Source organism: Triturus cristatus, chromosome 8 (genome assembly GCF_964204655.1).
Source record: "Triturus cristatus chromosome 8, aTriCri1.1, whole genome shotgun sequence".
Taxonomy (NCBI): domain Eukaryota; kingdom Metazoa; phylum Chordata; class Amphibia; order Caudata; family Salamandridae; genus Triturus; species Triturus cristatus.
In genome coordinates, this window is record NC_140591.1 from 1,259,511,684 (window position 1) to 1,259,537,341 (window position 25,658).

The 25,658-nt window shown below is 44.5% G+C and overlaps 1 protein-coding gene across 1 annotated transcript in view; it reads right to left on the reverse strand.

The window, feature by feature from the left end:
• Positions 1-25,658, reverse strand: part of EFHC2 (EF-hand domain containing 2) — a 332,355-nt gene that overhangs the window by 229,133 nt on the left and 77,564 nt on the right. Inside the window, exon 6 of the mRNA XM_085622956.1 lies at positions 5,139-5,246. Coding sequence (XP_085479082.1) covers positions 5,139-5,246 — 108 coding nt within the window. The remainder of the gene's footprint in view (positions 1-5,138; positions 5,247-25,658) is intronic.

Here is a 25,658-nt window from a genome sequence, read left to right on the forward strand (position 1 = left end):
GGGTGTAGCATATAAGGTTTGGAGATGTGCTTCAAATATTTTGACAATCGTGTTGTTGCATTCATGCATGGGTTGGTGTGTAAACTGTGAGAAACAGTACAGACACAAGTGGATATGTAGCATTTTGTGTACTGTGGCCAGCCTCTTTGGGATTAAGCACGCGACAACATTCATGGTGATTGTCAATTACTTTTACTCTTCCAGGAAATGAGTTCCAGAGCTTGGTCGTGTGAATGGAAAGGGTTCTCACCGTGGTGAGATTTGCTAAAAGATGGGTTGGTCAGTAGTGTTGCCTATCTAGAATGCAGTTGAATAGTTTGGAGGTAGATTTGGAGTTTGTTTTGTAGCAAAAGTGGTCCAGTGCTGTGTATGGCTCTATGTGTAATGCATATAGCTTTAACAGAGAAGAGTCTAGCTACAGGTAGCATTTATAAGGACTGGAGAACCAGTTAAATGTGGTCCCAGTCATGTAGGTTACGGAGTTGCCTACCTCCTTCAGTTTGGATTCCCTTGTGCCTACAAAGTAGATGGACAGGGGTTCTGTGGTAAAGGCCCCATGGTCTAGATGCAAAAACACAAATGTAATGGTGATCTATACTCATGAGAGAAACCAAGCTATAGTAGATGTGGCAGAAGGACTACATGGTGTAGAATGTTCCTTTAGGGAGCGCTGATTTACTTGTGCTATTATATCTGTGCCTGAAACTTACCAGAAGCACCATTGTACAGTTACTTATAAGAAGGCAGTGTGTTCTTGACTTCTGAGCTCAACATGTTGTGAGGTAGCATATCTTTGGACCCCCATGCCCAGCACACGACAATGCATCTATCCCTTAGCCAATTAGACTGCATCAGAGTTTACACAGTCCGCCTGAGGGGTGTTCCGCAGTTTCGACAGCGTACCAATGTTAAAGGGCAACAGTTAGGACATGCAAGATCATAGGAAGGAAGTATGCCAAATGTGGGTTTCTTCTGGTACCTGCAAGATGGCATATCTCTGAAGATGTATACTTGGCTCGCCCTATATATTACACTTTTCAGGATGGTGGCTTTTCCAATGATTGTTTGCTTAAAGACCCAATCCAAGATGGAGAAAATCCATTTGTCACATAATTTCCTCTTAGACCTTAGACCTCACGTTACATGTATTCCCTTATTCTTTGTCACTTTCAACGTATGCTTGCTACCTGATTGTCCTCAACTGTATCTGGATTTCTTCCTGGACTTCTAGTCTTGGAAGACCTATGCTGGGGTCTTTCTCAACCTTGGTTCAGGGTAGTTTTTGTCCTTTGTTTTTCAGTACTTGCATTCATTCATCGCTTTCATCCAAGAACTACCGAGATTGCCAAGTAGCGCTTTTTTTTACACTGTTTGGCTCTTTCCTCCAAACTGGGGCCCTCTTAAGAAGACACTTGACATCTTTCATGGGCATATTAGGTGCAGAATGACACTGTGGCTACTGGGAGGAGTGGTCCTTCCTCAGGAAATCTCTTTCTTGTGGTCCAAGCCTTTGGTCAACTTGATTAAATCTGATGAGATATCACTGTAGCTTCGGGGGTTGCTATTATGGCTTGACAGATGCAATATTCCCATTAAACATTAAAGAAGTTTGGTGTATAACGTTCGATGTATGAAGATGTATTTAGCTATGGCTTTAACAGGCCAAATCGAAGATAGTAGGGCCAAGTATTAAGATTAATACAATTATGGTTAATCCTTCAGTAAACATGACATAAAATACCTGGGTTTAAACATGAAAACAAATGTTTGAATGTAAGGATCATGCTGCTTGACATTTTGAGCGTTCTGTTCAAACTCAAAGGCATGGGCTCTGCACTACTGCAGCACCTACTCCTTAAGCTTTATTTAGAAGCATAGAAAGCCTCACCATGATGTTCATGTTCATATACTTTTAACTTACAATTTTAAGACTTCCTGTTGCCCAATGTTTACTTGGAATAATATTTATAATGATGAATTTTATGGCAACTATTTAAAACATTTGTACTGTTGTTAGTCAATTATCTGTTTGTTCTGTTCTCTTTCTGGACCTACGTGATGCACCTACACCAGTTCTACTAGCATTTTGGTAAGATATCTTCACTATCAGGTCCTTGGGTTTTGTGAGCCTTTTCCATCTCTAAATTTTGGCAGGTTTGACCTGCCAAAATCTGTCTAGGGAAAGCAGCCAGCGAGCTTTGAATACAGATCCTTGTGCAAACTTCTGTTTGCAAAGGACCTGAATTTTAGACCCAGCTTGTAATCAGGGCCCAAGTGTTTTGTTTTAATTATGACTTTTAAGTGCTTTATCATCTTGCTATGATGTCCCTCTTTGGGAGGTGGCTTCACAGACCCTATATAGGGGCTTCAGATGCCTGTTTTGTATGACCATTGTTGTGAATGCCAATTGAATAATCATGTACCTTCCTAAATGTTCGTGTACACTGTATGACTCATGGATGCCTTCGGAGGGGTGTTGTTTATAATGACTATCTTTTGCATGGTATTCCCCCAGATTTTTGCCTTCTGTAGCTAAATCAATTTTTGCTGGCATTAGAACTCATTGCTCTTTATTCCTGCTAAACCGCAGAAAAAAAGCTTGTGCTCTCCCTTTTAAATATGATAACATTGGCATACACCCATTTGGCACATTTAATGTACTTTTAGGTCCCTGGTATATGGCACGATATGTACCTAGGGCCTGTAGAGAAAACCCCCGAAAAAGGTCGTTTTCACTGTGTCAGGGCTGGGCTCCCATAGATTAACCCTGTTTTACCTTATTACACTTAATAAAAGCTAAATTCAGTTTAGAAGCAGCTAGAAAAATACTTCTTCCACTCATTTTAACTGTCATTTAAAATCCCCTTTAGTCGTAAGGTCAGATTTTAAAATACTATTTTGAAAATGTACTTTTAGAAACTTGGCATTTTCTTCCCTAAGCCAAATGTGTCCAGGGTCTCCTAACTGTTAATGGCCCTCCTGTGGTATGATGTGTATTCCTCCCAGACAGTGGGAAAGGGGCCTGGGTGTGAGGAGGTGAGAGTCGTACTGACAGGGTGACTGTGGAGAAGCTATGCCCCTGCCCTGATTATACTTCAAATAATAGCCGGGGGCTACATCCAGCCCTTTCTGACTTCAGAAGAAGCCTACACTGTCACTGGCAGATGCAATTTATACCTGGGTCTTTCTGCTCTTTGTTTCACTAGAGACATTTGAGCCACAACCCGGGGAAAGAAAAGAACTGACTAGAAAATGTTATAGGGTTAGACATAGGGATGTCCCACACCCACAGGCAGGCCCTGGACATGAAAGTAGCATCCCCAGAACCTCTCATGAGAACACTGCTGGACCTGAGAAAATTCAAAAAGAATTGCCCTGATGTCTGAAGAAGGAAGACTGGGCCCACTTGCCTCGAACCCATGACGCAAAAAGTGACTCCATGGTTTGGTTGGCTGACATCCTGTTTGAGCTACAGGGACACAACAAATTTCCAGAGCCCTTTCCCGCCTTCCAGCTGACCAGACCCAACTAGGCCTGGCCTAGTGTCCTCTGCTGGCTTCTTTGGGAGTGAGGCATGCCCCCCAAGTGCTGCCTTCAATGTCCTGGACCCTTGGTTGGAGTCACAGTGTATTCTCCCTGCCTAACTGAAGGTTTCACTGGATCCGAGGCAAAGTGGCACAAAGCCTCACAAAGCCAAGCCACTCCTCACCTAAGTCTTCACCGGCTCTGACATAAAGCGAAGCAGAGCCACATAGAGACATGCTGCTCTTCATCGTAGGCTTCAGGGGATCTGAATTGAAGCAACACAAAGGCTGGCAGAGCTGCGCCGCTCCTCATCGAGGGCTTCACGAAATCCAGCTCTGAGCGACGCAGAGCTTCACATAGCCTTGCCGCACAGCTGAAAGTGTGATCTGACTCCAGTGACACAGAGCTCAGCAGAGCCTTGGCGTGCAGCTGAAAGATTCACCAGATATGACACAGAGAAACGCGGAGATCTGCAAAACAATGCTGCACAGACGCACACAAGTCACAAGGTAAAGCCTCCAACGGGAGAACTTGGTCCTATAACCTGCCTGCATCCTATCACAGTAGGCCAGAAGTTGTGACTTTGCCCTAGTCCGGCATAACAGATACCCACAGTTGGTGCTTCGCACCTTTTGGCTCTATTTATACCTACAACATTAAGGACTCATAACTCTGGTTCTAATGATTGAAATTTTGTCATTTTGGTGTTGGTTTATTTATGAAAATAGACTATATGTTTCTAAATTGGTTTGAGATTTTTTCTTGTGACATGTTTTCACTTTATTAGTGTTTGAGTACTGTTTGAATACTTCACCCATTGCTTTTAAATTAACCCTGTCTGCCTTTGTGCCAAGCTACCAGAAGGTTAAGCATATGTTTATTTAGTGACGTTTGTGTTTCACCCTGGCAAGGACTGTGATTATTACTTGAAGTGGGTTCTCACCAATTTATTACATGTGTCATTCAAAGATTTAGCACTTTTTGCTAAATTTCATGTCGAGAGGACAGTGACAAGAAAGAGGAAGAAAGTATCGCTAGTACTGATTGGTAATCCTCATTAAAATAAAACCTACCTTTTCTTGTTATGATCCTCGGTTGCCTCCTTCCTGTTTGACCTTGACCTATGTGGTTGTGGTTTGAATTACAATTGAGACTTCTGGGTTAAATGTCAGGTATTATGTCATCAGTGCAAAGGGAAGACATAAGGCTTTGATTAAACTTAAAGGGCTTGAGCGGTTGCATGTTTCAGACAAGCCTATCCCTCATAATGCATTTTCTGCAGAAAGGAAGACTACAGTTCTATGCAATAAGGGCTACTTGTATGCAGTTAGAGCATTTGCCTTTCCCTAAGAATATATTTCGAGTCCTATGTGCATCTGCTGGACATTACCAGAGTCAGAGAATTAGGCGCATAGTAGGATGTCACTGAGAGTGACATTGCAGGTAGTCTGCTTCAAATGATATGCAAAGTGATATTTTCGCGCCAGTTTCAGACTTATCCAAATGTCAGATTCTTACTCAAACCACATATATATGTTTATACAAATATACAGCAAATGAAGAACTAATACAATTTACAGGATAGTCATCAACAGTGTAGGCTGTTACCTTACCTTAAGGTTGTCTATAATATAATGACTTCCGTGCCCCATCGGTCCAAAGGTGTTCAGGACTGTGCGAGCTGTTATCTCACCAGGCTTAGGCAGTGGCAGTGGGCCATACTGTAAAGAACATGTGCGAAATGTGAGACTTCAACATAAATTCTGTACTGGAAAAGTTATTTTATGAAGTCTACACAGATGTATTGCAAATCCAGTGAGGCCTATTACGAGCTCAATCTTTTTTTGTTTTTTTTGTTTTATCTACACCCTAGAGGGATGCATTAAGATTGTAACATGCCTGTGGAGGATATTTAAAGTTTGTGACGTAGCCTGCCATCCCGCCAGGGTGGTGAAGGTGATATTCTCTGCCACTCTAGTGGATGACCGCCTGCCACATTTATAGGTCTCCACCTGCGTTGTAGAGATCTCTGTGGCTTCAAATGAGCTGCTGCCACAGTGGCTCATCTGAAGAAACTGGGAATTTGCTCAGTGGTGGTGCGTCCATTAGGGCACTGGGGCGTTGCCCCACTAATATATTGAGGCCCCATTCACAAGTCGCACGCCATCACTAACAACTTACTTTAAATTAATCCCGGGCCGGCTGGCCACCGGGCCACGCCTGAGGCAGTCAGGAGTCAGGGGCTTTGAAGGGGCGGGGCAGCAGGTTCAGTGAAGTCATTGTCATGATGATGAATGACATCACGATGATCACATGGGTGGTCTAGCGCACAGCAAGAGTGCGCATGTTTGGTTTTGGGCTAATTATTTTTCCGACCTGCCCGAACATGCGCACTAAGCTACACATTAGAAGAGCGAGGGTTGTTTCATGCTGCAGTCCCCGGTCTCCTAATGAGCGGGGAGTTTCCTGCTCAAGCCAGTCCTGGCGCTGCTGGAGCAGCATCTGGACTGGCTGAGACGCATGCGTTTGCCAAGCCTCTCCGCAGTCCTGAGCATTGTTGTGCATGAGGCACCGCACGTGGGTGGCACTAACATGGTGTATGACAATTCACTGCATGGCTTCTTGTGAAGCCATGCAGTGATTGGCCATTTCTACGTTGCTGGGCTGTTCAGCCAGCCTGTTGCTGCCTGCCTGTCAGTGCCCCCCCCTCAAGGTGGGAGTAAGCGTGACGTCGGAGCCTCGAGTGAGTCAGAGCACACCTTGTGTTCAGTGGTACTGCTCGTGCTCGGGTGCATATATTTGTCCCTCCTGACCGCTGCGGGCCTCAGCCTTGATTGATTTCTTTCATTCGATCACGAAAAGTCGAAGATCTTATCAAGTCGACGACTCGACGTCAACCAGTAGTGCAGACTAGAGTCAGCCTCGGAGATTCAGATAGTGAGTACTGACAGTCTGAGCTGTGCAATGTGCATATTGTAATGTTGTATAAAATAATTAAATAAATACATGTATATCATCATCGCCCTGCAGAGTGGTATATACTTTTTGTGCTTCTAAAATGGAGGTTGTGCCGTAGCTCGGTGTGTACCAGCTGTGCATATGGCAGCCTGGCAGGATAGCACTGTTAATAATATCAGCAGTATGGGACCAGTGGGGGGATATAGGATAAGGTCGAGAGGTAAGCCCTGTCTGCCATGATACCCAATGTCCATTTATTTCCATCACTGGCATCAATACTGCATTTAAGAAGCACAAAAAGCATCAATTTTGTTTAGTCGGTCGAGGCTTAGTGATGTGACTACAACAGCAGGCCCGTCTGGTTATCTGCGTTTGACAGTTCAAGCCTGTGCACTTTAGATGCCAGCCGCGGCGCCACTGGAATGACACCCAGGCAACATGGCGAGATCTTGGAAGCTCTTGCGGTCCCACGCAGGGCCGTTTCTAGGTGTTTTGTCGCCCTAGGCAAGAATTGAAAAATGCCGCCCCCTCCCTGTTAGCACCATCACTCTCTCCCCATGTCATCCAGGCTAAAAGAATTTAGTCACTGCAGATGAGTGTAACCAGACAGTAAAGGAATAGAATTCTGGTTGGCAGGGGGGTAAGGAGTGGTGGTTAATGACTTCTGTATTTATAGTGCTACAAGGTCCCAGCCTACAACTCATTATTTTAACACAGTATAAAATGTTTTTGAAGTGTCACATTTTGCGGTGCAATGTCACTCTTAGGTTACTGCAAAAATGGAAATGTCACATTAGCAATGCGAATACTTGGCAGCTACAATATTAACCCTCTGGGCTACCTTACACAAATGAAAACTGCCACTAGACGAAACTCCCATCTCTCTCCAGCAGGTAAATTAATCACTTAATTTGTTGCCCAAAACTGCTCAATATAAAGAAATGTTCTTGTGCTTTTGACACAGCTGCACTAATACAAAACTGAGAAATAAAAGTTCCATTAACGAAGAGAAGAATATTTACATGTGCAGGCCCATTTACAACACTGGCCCTGTTACTGTGAAGGTTTGTCTCTGTGTCCATAGGCAAGGCCAGAGCCTCCAACACACTCCCTCTACACATGAAAGAGAAAGCACTTCTATTTGGTGTTGTGTCCGCCTTTCCCTAACCTCACCCCCAGAGTGACGCGCATCTTATCTTTTCAGAAGTGCCACCTCCAAAACCAGCGTACAAACTAGAGAAAAAAATGTATTTCTTGTTGCTTTAATCTTCCAACGATCGGACGCACCACAAGGAGAGTCGAAAGTCAAAGTCGCCTCTCACACCACCTGCCCCCGCCCGGCGCCCAAGGTCCAACTGACTCACTCAGTCAGAGTGACACGTGAAGCGAGTCACTCACTTATGGGCCGAGAATTGGAGTCGGTTCGGTTCAACAATTTGTGTTGGCCTGTTGAAGTCAGTCACTGGAGGCATGTATGCACATCACCACGTGCATTGGTGCGCACTAAATGACAGCACAGCTTTATTAGTCTGCCAAGGGCGGGCTCTGGATGATAAATGATTTCAGGGCCCCGGCCGTCATTGGTAGCGCTTTCGCGCGCTAGCAGATTGACGGCCCTGGGACCCACACATGAAAGTACACTTTTTACTTCTTCTCAGTTTATGGTGCAGTGTAGTTGCACTTTCACACACTGGCCGATGAGGCTCCATCATGCTGCACGCTTCGTGTCCAATCGCTACTCAGGGCTGGCTGCCAATGATGATATAGTGTTGTGTTGATGCCGACGCTGCTGAGGCGCCACCCCATTTTCAAAAATGCGCCAATAAACGCCCAAAAAGTAGCCGCCTGCAATTTGGGGGTTTTCTCGCACAAATGGGAAAAATGTTGCCCATTTGTGCGGGAAATAGCCCAATCTGGCAACACTGGAGCGAAATCGGAAGTCGCATATCTATAGCAGCGCGCATGACCCCCACCCGTGGCACCGAACGTGACGTCGCGCCACGTGGAATTGTAGAAGGCGCTATAACCAATGTGCTTTCGAGGTCAAAGGCCGTTCAAGGGAATTCCCAAACTCATGTTTCTTGCCGCCCTCCCCCTTTTGCCACCCTAGGCAGCCGCCTAGTCTTGCCTAATGGTAGAAACGGCCCTGGTCCCACGTGCCACTTGTGCGACATTGTTCCACTGCCAGCTGCTCTCTCCCTTAAACCCTCGGCTAGCGCTTTCATGTCTAGGTGAGGGAATAAGCGGCTATTGTGGGAACGTCGGGTTAGCACCCAGGCTTTCCGCGTCATATTAGAATAAGGACACCTGCCAACTGCCAGGATGACATGGGTGCTACCGAACAAAACCGCTGCTGTACATCAGAACCGAGGTACATTTGGCAGTGGTTCGTGTGGGCAGAGAGAAAGAGCACAACATAATGACATGTGTCCCATCACCATATCACGGTTTGTGCACCAGGCCAAAAAAGAGGTGCTTAGACAGAGCTGAGTGAGTCCCAGTATTGTTGGAATAGGGCGTGCTGTCTGGTGGTCAGGATTTAAATGCATTGGGGAAGGTTGTGTCTGTTTGTGTGTGTTGCATGTTGTATTTGGGTGTGACTGAGTGCGAGCAAAATTGGTATAGCACCAGGAAGGCTGCAGAACTGAGCTGCATTGCCGGCCTGTACGAGCTATTGTATTGTAGTTGCTTTTATATAGTGCTCCAGCCTTGTGACGATGCGACAAAGCGCACTTGCGCACATGCTACGCACTACTTCTTTGGAGTGGTGGGTATAGAATGTTATGTGGCCTATATGGGCAGGGGTTCGATGTGTGAGATGAACAGAGTTGTCCTCTTGTGTTTTGCAGTTGCGCCTTGTCGTGGATTGAAGTTAAAAGGAGTGACCAACAGATGCTAGAGTAGGGATGAAGAAAGTGTGTGAGTCCAATGTGGCCTATGTGTGAAGTGTCTTGATGCTGTACATGTATGGCAGAGACTGTTCAAACCGTGTCACAACCTACATTATATTATAATACAAAATCTCTATATTGATGTAATTGCTACACTTTCACAATTGCTTTATTAACATTCTTGCTTGCCACAGTGCACCGCCCCCAACTTTTACGGTCACCAATTTCAAATGTCACCAGCCGCCACTGAATTTGCTGAGTGGCCTCCATGTATCATGTGGCTGATTAGCAAACATTTTTGTTTAAAAAAAAAAAAGTAAAAAACTTTCTTAAAGTCAGGGTTTTTTTTGGGAAAATAATGCTCTTTGAGTTTTCTCTCAGGCGTTGGAGGTAATTTTTTGTCTTTAGATGCCCTCCAGGCTATTCCTGGAAGTCCCAAACAAAAAAAGTTTGTCAGAACATCTGCCCTAAATAGGTCGGATACTCAGATACTCTGAGGTATTTAGACTCACAGCACAATTTCAATTGGGCTGTTGGTTAAAGGTTTCTGCTAGCGGAGCCAGCAGGGGCTCCGTCAGAGGAAACATGATAGTGGGTCCAACAGTAAAAAGAGCAAATAGACTGTCACTTTGGCTGAGAAAGTACTCCACCATGTTTGTCGCTGAGTACAAGGTCCTGCAAACCGTAAATAATACCCTTGTCTTCAGAAAGACAATACACTACTCTATATCCTTAAAATTTAAAACTCACACCTCTCTTTTTTAATTACTTTTTTAGTGAATATAATCAAGTGATGCAACCCTTAGGTACCATTACAGATTTTCAATGTTTGACTCAACAGTATAACTTCTGTTTAATCCGAGTGCTGTTCCAAGGTGTAAGCTTGGGAGGGAGTCAGGAGGATAATGAGAGAATCACACCAAACTCATTACATGACCTGCAATTTTTTCATGTTTTCCTCTATTGCAAAAGCATGTTGACAACAATTTGATCTCCAATTGCCATGCATGCACGGTGTCATGTCTTATCAAGAGGAGAGAATGTGCTTGTGGTGAAATATTATATAATTCAGTCCCTCTGTAATGGCCCTAGCATCTTGCTCTTGCACACATATGGATTTTATTCTGCATTGAGCACATTCAGTCTTGCTTGGTGTATTATGGAAGTTTCCACATGCAGTAAACTCCACTCCGCCTGCGGAGTTCATTGAGTTTTGCCCACTCCACGCTCAACCTAGAACACGGAGTTCTGGAAAATCTCTGCCAATTATTGCATGGTGGAGTTTACTCGCACGTGGCTCACCAACCTGAACTTGGCGAGCACAAGCCAGAAAATTAAGCGCTAGGTTTAGTCCTGGTGCAATTTCTCACCGCGGGCAGTCGCGGCAGGTTGTTACCACTCGCATTGAGAAAGCTGCTACTTGCATTGAGAAACTGCAGCTCCAGTAGAAAATCTACTCGAGGGGCAGAAAGAAGCAGCACCCTCTGGCATGCCGCGTGGTGTTGTTTGCACTGATTCACAGCAAAGTGTTTAAATAAAAGGGGGTTGCTCTAATACTCCACTCGCACCTGGGCAGTATAAACAGCAAAAACAGAAATTGATGAGGCGGAATCTATCAGCAAAAAATTCAGTATTTGAAGGGAACTTTAATTAATCCCTCAAGCGGAAAATAATATCCACAAACAATTTATCTTATTGAAAACACACACACACCGGTACGTGATCCAGATGTTTGTTTCTATATATATATATTTGTCAAGATGCAATAACACATGAAGTATCAACACATACATTGACTAGAGTGATACAAACATTATATACATATGAATTCAACATACATAAACCATCACACAATTTATTATGCAGGACTGGAGCACAAAGGAAACCTCCGGCACAGGGGACACAAGACTGCTATGTCAGAAGCGTTTTTCAGATGCGAATTGCTTGGCGCTCAAACAATTCGGCCAGAGAGGACTCTGAGTCTTTGAATTCACTTCCTCGATTTACCCAAGGTGAAAATTAGATACCGGGGGAGTCGCCTTTAGCTCCTTCAACTAAGGTTTTGTGGAAGTGAGCTTACACTACCAGCTAAGCATCTGAAAAAACGCTTCCGACATAGCAGTCTTGTGTCCCCCGTGCTGTAATGTTGCCCCGATTGATGTAAAACTATTGGCATATTACGGAGGTTTCCTTTGTGCCCCAGTCCTGATGAGGAACGCGTCGACCTTACAGATTAGATAAGCCCTTACAAATGTGATTCATAGCAAAAGGAATTACACAGCATCATTAAATACAGAAAGGGGTTGAGACATATATTTCCCCTGATTGGTGTTGGTCTAAGGGCCACCCTTCTAATATAGGTTGTGAACCATAGTTGTTGAAAAAATTGTTCTTTCTCAGCTTCTTAAGAAATCAGGGTAAGAAGGATTCTTTTTGTTTTGTATAAGAAATTGTGTGATGTTTTATGTATGTTCAATTCATATGTATATCATTTTTGTATCACTTTAGTCAATGTATGTATAGATATTTCATGTGTTATTGCATTTAGAAAAATATATATATAGAAACAAACATCTGGATCACGTACCGGTGTGTGTGTTTTTTCAATAAGACAAATTGTTGCAGGATATTATTTTCCGCTTGAGGGATTAATGAAAGTTTCTTTCAAATACTGAATTTTTTGCTTATCGATTCTGCCGCATCAATTTCTGTTTTTGCTGATTACAGCAAAGGACAAGCTCCCAGTGCTAAAAAATCAGCGCGAGCAGCACAACATACTGAAATTCTGCAGTCGGCGGAATTCCGCAGAGTGAAACTTCACATGTTTTGACCCTAGTACATACTTGCTCCTAATTGGGCTCACCTCTATACAGTTGCGTGTAGTTTAAGATCAGGGAAAAGAAGCAGGCATTGTGGTCTACACATCAGTCCATTCATCCTCAAAGTCAGCAGCCCTCTACAAAAAAACTAACACTGTTTCTCCAGCCCCTTCACGAGACCTCTTCAACGCATTAGTTGGAGAAGAAAAACATAAGCATGAGCACACTAGAACACTTTAGGTGCTGTTGCCAGAGTTTATAAAGCTTGACCATTTTCTGCTATTCTAGAATTGGTTGCCAAAGTGATGAGGTGTTTAAACTAGAGATCATCCACCCTATTGCCTAACCAATGATTGACAACTCCTGCGACAGTTTTGTTCAACATTAGTCATTAATTGCAGTTCAGAGGCTTCTGTATGTCCTACTTATTTGCTATCTGGGTGTTAAAAAAAGTCAAAGCGCTGGGGTCTAAATAGCTGGAGAGATGGCCTACTTACTGAAATTAGTCATTGAGGCTATCTATAGATCAGACAGTGTACGGAATCCTACAAACAAGCAATGATTAAACCCACTTTTTAGGAAGGCTTGTTGGAGGATCAAAACTGTTGCAGACTAACATCATTGTGAGGAAGGTGTATACGAAACGGAGTGATCATCAAATGAGGAACTGGGATGAAGAAATATCATTCTTCTTTATAGCAAGACAAGATTGTTCCTATGACATAGCACTAGTGGTCATTGTCTGCTTCTTCAAACAATCTGCCACAAATAAGTGTCAGTGAAAGGTGGTCATATGTCCAGGGCCGGCTTAAGGGTAGCACGACCGGTCCAGCTGCACTAGGCGTTGACCTGGGGAGGGGGTGCTGAACTCAGGGGAGAGCACTGTGTGCAGCAATAAGTTAAGATTTAAAAGCACCTATTGCAGAGTTCCTTGTGCGACCAGCTTTCAGGCAGCAATAAAAATGTCAAGATAATTCTTGAAATCAATGTTCCTTCTAGCACTGGCAAGGGAGGAGGGGCAGGCGAGCAAATAAAAGAAAGAAAGAAAATGAAAAACACTTACCGGATCCTGACAACGTCCTCCTCTCACTCCAACCTCTTCCACAGGGACTGCAGTGCAAGCCCAGAAAACTTCCTCAAACAATCCTGGCCTGCTCACGTGCTGTTAACCAGCATGCGAGCAGTGTCCTGATTGGTGGGAGCAGCCTTTGTCGGCACTCCTGAGGGAACTGAATGCCTGCACTTGCTCTAAACCTAGCTGTCTTAAGACAGCTGGGTTGAGAGGTTTGAAGTGCGCTTGTGAGGCTGGCCATCGCAAGACGGATGGCCAAATGGACATGTGCACGTTAAACAGTGCATAAGCAGCCCTTCACCCACCACTCCTCCCTGCTGTCAGTCAGCAGGCCCCGCCCCATCCTGACGCTCGGTTCAGGATGGAAGGATGAAAAATAAAATAGTAAGGAATTCATATTTAATTTTTCATCTCTGGGGCTTTGGGAGGCATTTAAGTGGGGTGACGCTCCTCCGCTCAAATGGAGGAGCCACCCCTGCCTTCTAGAGAGAAAGGTTGGAGTTTTGTCTAGTGGCAATTTTGACTCTCCATAAAGTAGTGCTGAGGGTTAATATGCCTGCAACAAAGAACACATACTGGGCAGATCACAGATCTAGATTTTAAGATGATTACTGCTTTTTTCACAGAGATCCCTTTGCTACCACAGCTCATAAGATACAACCCTAACATGGGACAGTGACTTCAGCGAACGGTCATCAAAGAGATGCATGCAAACTGCATAACAGGTTAGGATGTTATGTTTTTTAACCAGTCTTTCATTATCTATTCCTAATGTTGACTAAAAAGGGATTGTTTGGGTGAATATACATTCTAATTAGTAAAGCCAGCCTTTACCAGTGCATTAAAACAAATTAAATGTATGTGCCAGAGTGGATATGGAGAGATGAGGGAATCCGAGGAGGAAGGCATGGGGGGTGAACCAAAATTAATTGTCGCACAGGACTCCACCAGAGCTAAAGCTGGCCCTGTCCATATCTGTAACATACCTAAGCCTAGAGATAAGACCTCTAAAGCGAACACCAAATCAAATCTTTGAACGGAATTAAATCTTTTAACTCTCCCACAAGAGCTGCTTGTCCTAATGAATGCGGTTTCTGCTTCAGTGTGATGTACCAGACTATTCGTTTTTGTATCTTTCGGTGTACTTACAAGGGTACTGCAAAACGTTCCCTGTTGCCCTTACTTTGTTACCTTACCTTGATGACTCTGTGGTAGTTGGAGATTACCACTACGTAGTCTATCCCTTAAGCCTTATAGAAATTGAATATTGTTCACGCCTAAGCGCAGGTGAGATTGCTATGTTATATTTGACAGTTGCAGGGGTATGCATCAAAGCTTTAATGAAACATTTGCCTACTTCAACATGAGTTTACTGCATCTGAATCTCCGTAAAGGCAATATTGTGAGGCTTTGTATTAGTGGAGGTTTCCATGACGACATATAGTTGCCTCACTCTGGTGTTCTCCTTGGTTTTCCTCTCTCCCCTACCTATTTTTCTTTTTTATGGATGGTGTCCCCTCATACCCCAACCTCTTTTTTATTGACCGCCATCACCTGCTGCGGTGTGGTATCCTGTCATGCATTGCAGGCCTTGAGGTGAGCAGCAGTGCAAAATGCACTAGGCAAGGGCTACAGAACTCAAATTTCAGTATAGGCTCCAATACTTCATTTTTTTTTTTTAGGGAAAATGGCATCCACGCGCAGTGAAACAGCTCCCTACACATGAGGGCATTTACTATTTGCTCAAAGAAAACAAAATCCAGCTTTGAGGATTATTTTGTTTCTCTGAACAAAAACGTTTCCCGAGTGGGTGCTTTAAAGATGGCGTCTGGTTTGCAAAACTCCGCTACTGTGAAGAAAGCCACAGCCACTGCAGTTTCCTTCAAAACAAGAGATTGACACCAGGCAGTCAGGGATCTCTAGATGTGGTATTTCGCCCTACGCCAGGGAGCAGCGGATATCCCTACATCTAACTTGACTACCAGTTCCTCTTGAATCGACAACCATAGAACCATTAACATTTGGCTTACGGCCTTGCCTAAGTGAGACAATATGAGTGATATCAAGCCACCTTGATAAGCCTCTGAGGAGATTCATTTAGTTCATTCTCACAGTAGATTGCAGTGCCTGTCCTTCTTAAATGCTTTGTAAAGAAATGATCAAAGTATGACAGAGCCTTCAATACTTTGGAGTCAATGAAGGACAGAATCAAATGTATTTTTCTCACTCACAATTTTTTGTGCTACATTTGGTGTCAAGATTCTATGATTGGCCAAAGGTCATAGCCGTAGAAATTCACAAAGGAAAGGGGTAAACATGGGTTTGTGTATGAAATAAAAATGTTTAGCAGTAGTGAAAAGGTTGGAACTGATTGTAAGCATAACAGTTTGAAAATGTTTAAAAGATTACTGAAAAAATTGGAAATGCTTGTTTAAAAATTCATCAACAGTTAGACAGGTGGCTTATGGATTATGCTGATCTGAAATTATTAGTTTTAAATGTTTATATCAATTCTAATCCTATTACGCAGATTTAATTTAGACTATCGTATTAAAATAGATCAATGCTAATGAACTGCCATAATGCGCAAATGAATATTACCAGTGATTTGCCCCAAATGAAGATGAGTTCATCAAATGGATGAATGCACTTTGGGCAATTACAGAGAGTTCAGTTCTGTACCAAAAAAGGAAACAGGTGGGAGAAGAGCCCCTTGCTATTGTACATAGCTTGAATCTTCGTGTGTTAAATGAAAGAGTCTCCCATTGGTTTTAGTCATCTTTCCCATTATTGTAAAGACATTCTTGGTTACAGCTTTATTTTCTTGCCATTGTTCGAATAATGAAAGAACTGTTTTGTCAGAGTGATCCCCTTCCCCAGGCTATTAACATCAAATGTTCATTGCCCTGCAGAAGGCAGTAGGTGCGTGAGTTCAGGGCAAAATACAGTATACTGATTGGTTGAAGTTAATTATATGGGGAAAAGAGATAGCTAGCAATTTCACACAGTAAAGGTCTTCCATAAAAGTGAGGGGTTGTCAAGATTGCCTAAAGGGTGGTGGGTGTGGCTAGAAGTTATCTCAGTGAGGAATAAAGTGATGAAAGATCTGGGGAATAGCCTGTAACTACATAAAGACCTTCAAGTAGGTGTTTGGAAGCAGGCATGTGGCTCACACATCAGGCATTCTAAATCTTCTATGCTTGAGAATTGCACACTTAACAGCAACCCGCTGGCAATAAAGAAGAATATCTCTGATCTAAAAAGTGTGCACAAGAAGGCTGCACGGGCTACCAAAATACATGAAATAGAATTTCAACAGTTAGCAATTTTTGTGATTCAAATTAAGAAAGATGCAAAAAACTCAGGAACTTTGCTGAAACCTAGATACATTAGCAATTACTAGACAGTGTGATAATCTTTCCTGTCAAACGCGGGCAGTGCTTACAAAAGCTCTCTCTGTCAAGGAGGTATTGAAGTTGGCTACCTTGGGAGAATAATGCCAGTTAGACATCAGACTGACAACCAACAGAATGTAATGCTGAAATAAAAGGACCAGAGCATCTGGTCACTTTTATCCCAACGGTCTGCTAAAGTTCATGTTTGAGGAGGATTCTGTGAATTGGGTGTGTTGCCTTTGTCCAATATTTTACGCTTGCCTCCTAAGCAGAGACATTCTTGTCTATCTTCCATCCACTCCTAAAAAAGGTAATTCAGCGGTGCCAGCCAACTCCTGCCTTATTGCTATACAGGGTGTGGAGCCTACATTTTTTGGAATAACTAATGGATTATAGAACCAATATACTTCCGTACAAACAAACAGGGTTTTGCCCAGATCATGTCATACTGTATATTATGCTCCCCTTCTTCAATTTGGCATTCCAGTTTGCTTACTTACCAAAAGAACTGATCTTGAGTATGTAGCCATAAATAATCAACCACTTTACATTTACTTTGTAGGCTCTCATGGTGCAGTTGATGGTGTAGATTGAGCAATGCTTGGACAAAATTAGCAGGATGGAGAGTTTCACCCCATGACATTGAAACATTACCGACACATCTAGATAGATGCCACCAACATCTGAGGACCAACACTTTCACCTATTGCAATATGTTGATCATATGGTTATATTTGACTGTATTGTAGGTAGGTTTGCTAAGGTCCTTAGTGGAACTCAACACAGGCAACAATGTAGTTGTCAATCTAACAAAATCTAAAATAATACATTTTGAGAAAAACGTAAAAAGATTATGTCATTTCTTGACAGTGCAGAAATAAAGAGAGTTACCTCATACAATTGCTTCAAATCAGGATGAATGAGATGGCAATCCATAAATGCCATCTGACCAAACTCAAGTATAAAGCTGGATCTCTAAACTTTGGCCTAAATAGGATTTCATTAAAACTGCACATATTCGATGGTGCACAAGATGGGTGCACTTCACTAGAGCTTCGACCTTAAGCTTGATTTCAGTCCCCTGACATTTGGCAACATCCTTCCAACACTCTGAGGTGCCCCTCCCCTTGATTGCTGAAAGGAGGGCGGGCAGTGGAAGAGAGCGACTGCAGTGCCTGGAGGCTATGACTCAGGCCTGGGGGAACATCAGGGAGGCCACGGCCTGTCGGCATCGGGAGACGCAGCCCGCTCACCCGGCTGCAGGAGGCCCAGCCCTTGAGTGACGACGTTGCTCTCTGGATGGCACGTCAAAGGTCCAGAGGGCTTGAGTGAGTGCTGTTGCAGGCAGGCTGTGTTCAGTGACTACCCCTTGCCTCTGGGGCCAGGGTGAAAGAGTGAGGTGGAGCTCTGTCGCAGGCGATGGGTCGTGGTGGGGCCTCTCCCCTCTCCATTACGACATGCGAATCGGCCTGTTGATGGCGGCGGCATGGATAGGAGCCCTGAAGATCTGTCAAAAATTGTGTACTTTGGCTGCGGCCCCCGGGGGCATTCTGGCTGCAAGGTGGTGGTAGGTGCAGCAATAGGCCGCCATGGATGACGTCAATGGGCAGATTTGCACGGCTGCGATGGCTGTGAAGGGGCGCATCAGCACCTGAAGATTCTGAGGTGCTAACCGGGGCCACCACGGCCTACTGAATACATGATGCAGTATCTACATGGTGGAACCACAAGACGTGGCCGCCTCTCCCTCTATCGGCAGGCAATTCGGCCCAGGTGGAACAGAGTGCTCAGCAGGAGAGCAAAATCTCCGCCGCCTATAGACTCACTGAACGGCCTCCTGCATGGACTCCCCTGGACCTAGTTAGACCTTGGAGGTAAGAAAACCTTTTTGGTGAGTGGGTGTGCCTGTATCCTCGGCCCCTATCGGTGTACAGGTCAATTCATGGGGCTCAGTGCAGGAAGGATAGATTGTCCCTTGAGAGGGAGGTGACAACTGCCTTGAGGCTGGTGGGGCCCCCTAGTTGAGGTCCATCCAGAGACAAGGCCTGGGGGTCCTACTGGGTTTTACATCTAGACTGCAAGTGCATTATGGTCTGGTGAGCCGACCACAATGACTGGTTTAGCGGGGGTGCTGCGCAGGGATCTGCTAGGGGAAGAAAAGCCGACAGGCCGCAGGCCCTCGGGAGGGCCTGGACAGGGGAGGACACCTCTCCACTCTGCTGCTTGGTGGGCGGAGGTGAGTACACTCTCCCCGCGCTCATGATGTGACCATGACCCAGTGTCCCGTTGGAGGCAGCAAATGAAAATAGACAAGTGTGCCACTGCCCCAACCTCACGGTGGGCTGGGTGACAGGGTTCTAGTGGGCGAGGCAGCTAGTCGTGACAGTCCAACGAATGGAGGTGATGTTGCGGATCCCTCGCTCAGAGATATCATGGCAGCCATACATGGCTTTAGGGCATCATTGCTCCCGTTGAAGTAAAGAAATTGACACTGTGACCACAGAGGTCACCTTATTGCAAGCAGACCTAAAGAAGGTCAATGAGAGAACTACACAAACAGAGAAGACCATGAGCCAGCTTGAAGACAAGTCAACAGAGCTTAAAGCCACGGTGGCCAAACTGCAAAAAGAAAGTACGACGCAGCTGGAGGACTGTGAAGACCTCTCAAGTCCTAATAATATTCAGATTGTTGGGGTCCAGGAGAGAGCGAAGGGACCCGGTGTTGAACTGTCTGTGGAGGACTTTATCCTGAAAGTACTGCAGCCCAAGAAACTGTCCTATTTCCTCTCTGTAGAGCGCGCAATCAGAGCGCCTGTCCTGCCGCCGAGACCCAGGGTGCCGCTGAGGACGATTATTGCCCACATCTTTAACCATAGAGACAGGGATGAAATACTGCAGATGGCACAAAATAGGAAGATACTCCACTTTGAAAATGCGACAGTACAGAGCTACCTGAACTTCACTCTCAGGGTCCAGAAGCAGAGAAGTAGTTTCTGGGAGGTGAAACGTAAACCATGGGACTGAGAAGTAAAATACATGATGTTGTTTCTGGTATGACTTTGGGCACTCCACAATGGTAAAACCTGCATTTTTAATACCCCGAAGGAAGCCTGAGATTGGCTAGATGGTTGGAGGCCAGTGGAGAAGCGGCAAGTCGGGGCCCAACGTAAAGACCCTCCTCGGGCCGGCAAGAGGACAGGACTGGCTTGGTTGGGCAGCAGAGAAAGGGAATGAAGTTGGGTACATGAGCTGTGGATGGAGGAAGGTGTAGTCATTCAAGGCAATGAGGACATTGCAGAAACATTTGCTTGCTAGTACAACTCCTTATATAGATCACATACCACTTGGTCCTGTGCCAAAATTAAAGAATTTTGGGGAGAGATCGACACTGGAGAGGAAAGCCAGCATATGGGTGTGAAAATTAGTGTGGAAGAGATAGGTATTTCCATTCCAGACATTCAGACAGGTAAAGCACAGGGCCCGAGTGGCCTGCCATTGGAATTGTTTAGAAAGCTGGCGAAAGAGCTTGCCCTGCACCTATGTAACATGTTCCAGGCAACGAGGCACAGGGAAGTGCTCCCGGGAGACCAGAGACTTGCAACTTTTGTGATAATTCACAAGAAGGGGAAGCCGCATACAGATTTTGCCTCCTACCACCCAATATCGCTCTTGAACGTAGAGGATAAAGGCCAGGCAAAACTGCTAGCCACCCGCCTGAAGAGAATTATTGAGAAACTGATCCATTCTGATCAGTCAGGTTTCATGCCACATAGAGAGACGAGGCTGAACCTCAGATGGCTGTATGCATGTACTGAGGGCACTGAGGGGGGATCGGAGTCGACAGTGGTCCTGTCATTCGATGCAGCTAAGGCCTTCAATACAATGAAGGTGGAATATCTGTGGGCTGTAACGGAGCGGATGGGATTTGGCCCTATATATAGGGTGGGTGAAGCTGCTTCATAGCAAACCACTAGCACAGGTGAGGGTTAATGGGGTGCGATCACCCCCTTCCAGTTACACAGGGGCATCCAGAAAGTATACCCATTATTATTGATGCTCTTCGCCTTGACATTGGAACCGCTGGCATTCTGGGTATGCACCGACCCACTGGTGAGCAGTTTCATGTGGGGAGCAGAACGGGAAGAGAAGAACTCACTCTATGTGGACGATATCCTGTTATACATGACGAGTCTTGAGGTTTCCATCCCCAGACTACTCCATATCTTCCACTTATACAGTACATATTTGAGATACACAATCAATTGGGGGAAGTCTCTCTTCCATCCTATCTGTGCATGGACTGCGCAGCACAGTCTCTCAGTGGGCCTCAGAGTGGACATGGTGGGCTTTAAATATCTGGGCCTCTACATGACTTGACAGCCTGAACTATTCCGTACAGCCAATCTCTACAGTGTTGGACCGATTTAGAGCAGACTTCCAGCATCTATCACTCCTTGTCAGGGCAGCAATGTACAAAATGATCACCTTACTGAAATTCCTGTACATGTTGCAGAACATGCTGCATTGGGTGCCGCCTGCGTTATTCCAATGAGTAAACCAGGTAGTCTGCCAGCTCCTGTGGGATGGGGGCCTGCCAGGATAGCAATGAATAAGCTCACGAGGGGGTGGTACCATGGGGGCATTGCCCTTCCTGACTTAGAAAAGTACTATTGGCCATTGCAACTGATAATGGTCAACAAGTGGGTCTTTGCTCCTCTGACGGAGCATTCGATCAGGGTGGATCGCAGAACCCTTGGCCCAAGGGGCTTCCGAAGGGCACTCTACTCCAATCGGGGCTCCATATCTCTCCCGCCTCTCACGAGGGTCATGACTTTGAAATGGTGGAGGGCAGTTAGATTCCTGGGGTGGGCACTGAAATTAACCCTCTTTGGGATAGCGACAAACTAACAGATGTAGGGTTCCTTGAAGGGTTTACGGAATGGAACTTGATAGGCATCTCGTTGTTGGGAGATGTATGGAGGGGGGACGACGTGATCACCCAGGAAGTCTTGCAAGCAGAATACAACATAGCCCCCAAAGGAAGTCTTTCGATATCACCAGTTAAGGCATGAATTGTGGACTCATGTGAAGAAGGGATGACCGTTTGCGGAATCCCAGCCACTAGAGGACAGACTGTTGACGGAACCGCTCCTTGTGAGAGCGGTCTCCCTAACCTACGGTAAATTATTGCACAGTACATATTTTACAGAGGACTGTCAGGCTTATATATTACCTACTGGCGGTCGCCAGTAGGTAGTTATAGTTAGGACTGTGTTTCCATAGGAAATCCACAACATTCTATTTTGAATAACTTTGGCGCCGATTGACGAATCCTGGCGAAATTTTCAAAATAGGTGGGGCGCTCAGCTCCGCTCCTACCCTGAAAGTCTCGGGGGGATTCGTCAAGTGGGGGCTGAGAAAAAGGGGGGGTCCCAAAACGTGTTTTCCCCATGCATTTTTCCATAGGACCTTTAGTCCAAGCTACAGCACGAACGGCTGAACAGATTTACTTGAAATTTGGCAGAGAGGTAGTCCTCAGGTCAGGGATGTGCCTTTTGTAGGTCTGGTGTAAATGTGTTCAGTATTTGCTGAGAAAATAGCATTTAAATCAATATATATATCTATAGGCGTGCTCCGAGCGCGTACGGTAAGCTTACCGTACGCGCACGCTGCTATGCGCGAGCTTAATTCTGATTGGTGGTTAAATGACTGTAAACATTCGAATCGGTCGAAATAAGGAAGTGTCGGCCTCCATTTTGTGCGTCTCACACTGATAAACAAAGGAGGAGAACGTGAAAAGGGGGCAACGAAGAGAGTTGCAGACCCCCTAGCGTTTGTCAGGGGGTCCAAGAAGGTCATAAAAGTATGAAAAATAAATGTACAATTTTTTTTTAAAAATCACGGGGTGCGCGTACGGTAAGCTTACCGTACGCGTACGGTAGAAAAAAAACACAATAAAAAAAATAGAAGTAAAAAACAAATTTAAGTGTTTAGATATTAGGGGGCTCTAAAAAGAGCCGTTGTGTTTATGAAGTGTTTTTTGGTACCTATAAGTAAGTACCGATGCAGAGTCTAAAGTTCAAGAGGAAGACTCTGTTGCCTTCATCAGTGAAATGTACACCGTCTCCTCTATAAATGTCTTGCATGTTGTAACGCAAGTTGTTGTGGTATATAGAACCCATACCATAGTCTCTGAGGAAAGCAGAAATAGATTTGTTGACGTGCTTTCTTGCTTTGTCAATCTGCGGACAAAATTGGTTGGACCAGTTCCACTTTTGCCTTTGGCATATATTAGAATATACAAAGGCAGATTGAGGAAAAAGCGACATCAATTGCACAAAGGTGTCCTTAATAAGCATTTCCAGACCTACCCCAGTTAAAGTGCCTAGGTCATTTCCACCACAGTGCACAATAATAAGGTTAGGCTGTGGGAGATGTCGAAAGGTTTTCACCAAAGGCAATAATTGGTGCCACTTTAACCCTCTCTGACCAATCCATTTAATGTCTACATTTTGCAAACCAAGGTCTCTCAACATACCTCTGTTTTCTGCATACTTTTCACTCCAGAAGACATAGCTGTGACCTACAATCCACACTGTGAACATCTTTCAAGGAGATCTGGATGCACTCAGAAGGTGTCTTTCAGTAGAATGGCAATATGAAATGAAGGACAGTTGTAAAATGGAGGAATACATATTTTTTTTAAATAACAAGAACTCATTGGCTGATTCAAATCTTTTTACATTAAAAAGTAGGCTGTATGTGTACATTTTTAGAAGCATGTTTTGTATTGGTTCAGAAAATTGTGTTCCCACAGAAGATTAGTTTGGATTTGCTGTTAGGTTGGACAGGTGAAGCACTCTTGCTCTTTGGATTTGAAACATTGTGTGCTGAACTTCTGACCTCTCTCTTCACAGCAGTGTTCCATGAGCTGTTGCTATGGTAGCAGGCAGAAGTCAAGTTGGGGGAAGGGTACATACGTTACGCTTACGGAGCGTTTACGGAGCACTTACGGAGCGCTTGCGGAGCGCTTACGGTAAAAGTACGCATGCGCGTACGAAAGACACGCGCACACGCGCATGCGCATAACAGGCACGCTCGAACACTTCCGCGTAACGTGCGCGCGCGCTTACGCGTGTAAAGCATGCGTTTACGCGTCGCGTAGGAAGTACGGACGCCTACGCAAATTGCGTAACCATACGCAAACAGAGTAGAAATATTACGTACATAAAGCGAACCATGCGCTTACGGTAAGCTTACCGTACGCGCACTGTAAAACATTTTTTTTAAAAAAAAAGAAGTTTGTTAAACAGTATCACTATGTTAAACAACTATATCTTACCATTTTTTTAAAAAAGGTGAAATTTTATATATTGCAGACTGCATTAAATTTTAGCATAGTGTTTAAAGGGAAAAAAAGTAAAAAAAAAAAATTTAAAAAAACCTTGCAAAGTAAAAAAAAAAACGAAATATTTCACACACGTTAAATTTAATAATTAGCATTTAAAAAACCATACAAATTCACTGAAAAAAACATGGGTTTCACACACGTTATAGTTAGGAATTAGCATTTAAAAAACCTTGCAAATTCACTGAAAAAAACCATAGGTTTAACATACTGTAGTAATAAAAGTGACACAACCAGTAGAAGTGCAACTGTCACTTTATTCAAGCCATCCGCTCTCTGACATGAGCAGGTTGTCAACATTCTAAGGTGAGCTTCGGGAGATACCAAGGTAAGAGGGACGGAGGGGGTGGACGGAAGGTACCAAGGTGGGGAGAAAGAAGGGAAGATACAACACATCTCCTTACCCAACATAACCAAATAAACATGGAGGGAGCATTACCTAGCTACTCTGTCCCCACTCCAAACTTGACCATCCTCCAATTCCACCACATTCTTCCCCCTACCTTTGACATTCTGAGAAGGAAAAAATTTACTCTGTCCCGCTTTAACCCTTGTGGGTTTCTTTATCAACACAGCATCATTAACCAAAGGTTTCAACTCCTTCACACCATGTTTCTTATCATACCAGCCTTTGTAGCGGGATTGATGTTGCTGCACTTTAATCTGACTTTCAGACCTGTCATAGACAACCTTCTTACCCCCCTCTAGCCAGAGAGGGTACATCTTGGTGCCTGGTTCTCTCCCTCTTAACATTACGAAGGGAGAGATCCCTGTTACAAGGTTGGGTGCAGTGTGGTAAGCCCACAAACAGTTTTTAAGAGAATCATTTACGTTGAATCCATTAGACATTGCCAGTTGAATATGTTCCTTAATCATACGGTTCATCCTCTCTACTAAGCCATTAGCCTTAGGGCAGTAGAGGGCCGTTTTCTCATGCTTGATATTGTGTTCCTTTAAGAAAGTCATCATTTCATCTGATGTAAACTGCACCCCATTGTCAGTTACTAAAATAGATGGAATTCCTTCAAATGAGAACACAGATTCCAAAAATGCCACAAGGTTCTTGGTCGTGGTGGAAGGGGTGAATTTGACATTGACCCAATGGGAGGTGTAGTCCACGAGTACAAACATGAACCTTCTCAGTGGGCCTAGTGCATCCATGGGGCCAATTATGTCCATGGCCAGTTTAGTCCATGGAACAACTGGTACCTCCACCGGTGAAAGAGGGACCTTACATAAGGACTTGGATTTATCACTCTTTGCACAACTAAAGCAGTCCTTTACCTTTAACTCCACTCTAGAATTCATCCTTGGGAACCAAAAGCTGTTCCTTACTTTGCTTTTGGTGAGACTTCTCCCCAAATGGCCTTCATGGGCAAGGTCTACTATTCTGTCTCTCAAAGTCTCGGGTGGCACAATTTTAGAATTGCGGTAGATTCTGTTCTCCTGAATGGTAAGCTCATTCCTGACTTCCCAGAAATCTTTTAACTCTTCTACCACATCCCCGCATTTATCTGGCCACCCCTTTATGATTAAATCCTTTAGTGCCTCCATTATTGGATCTTTTCTCATTTCGTTATTCCATTCTTC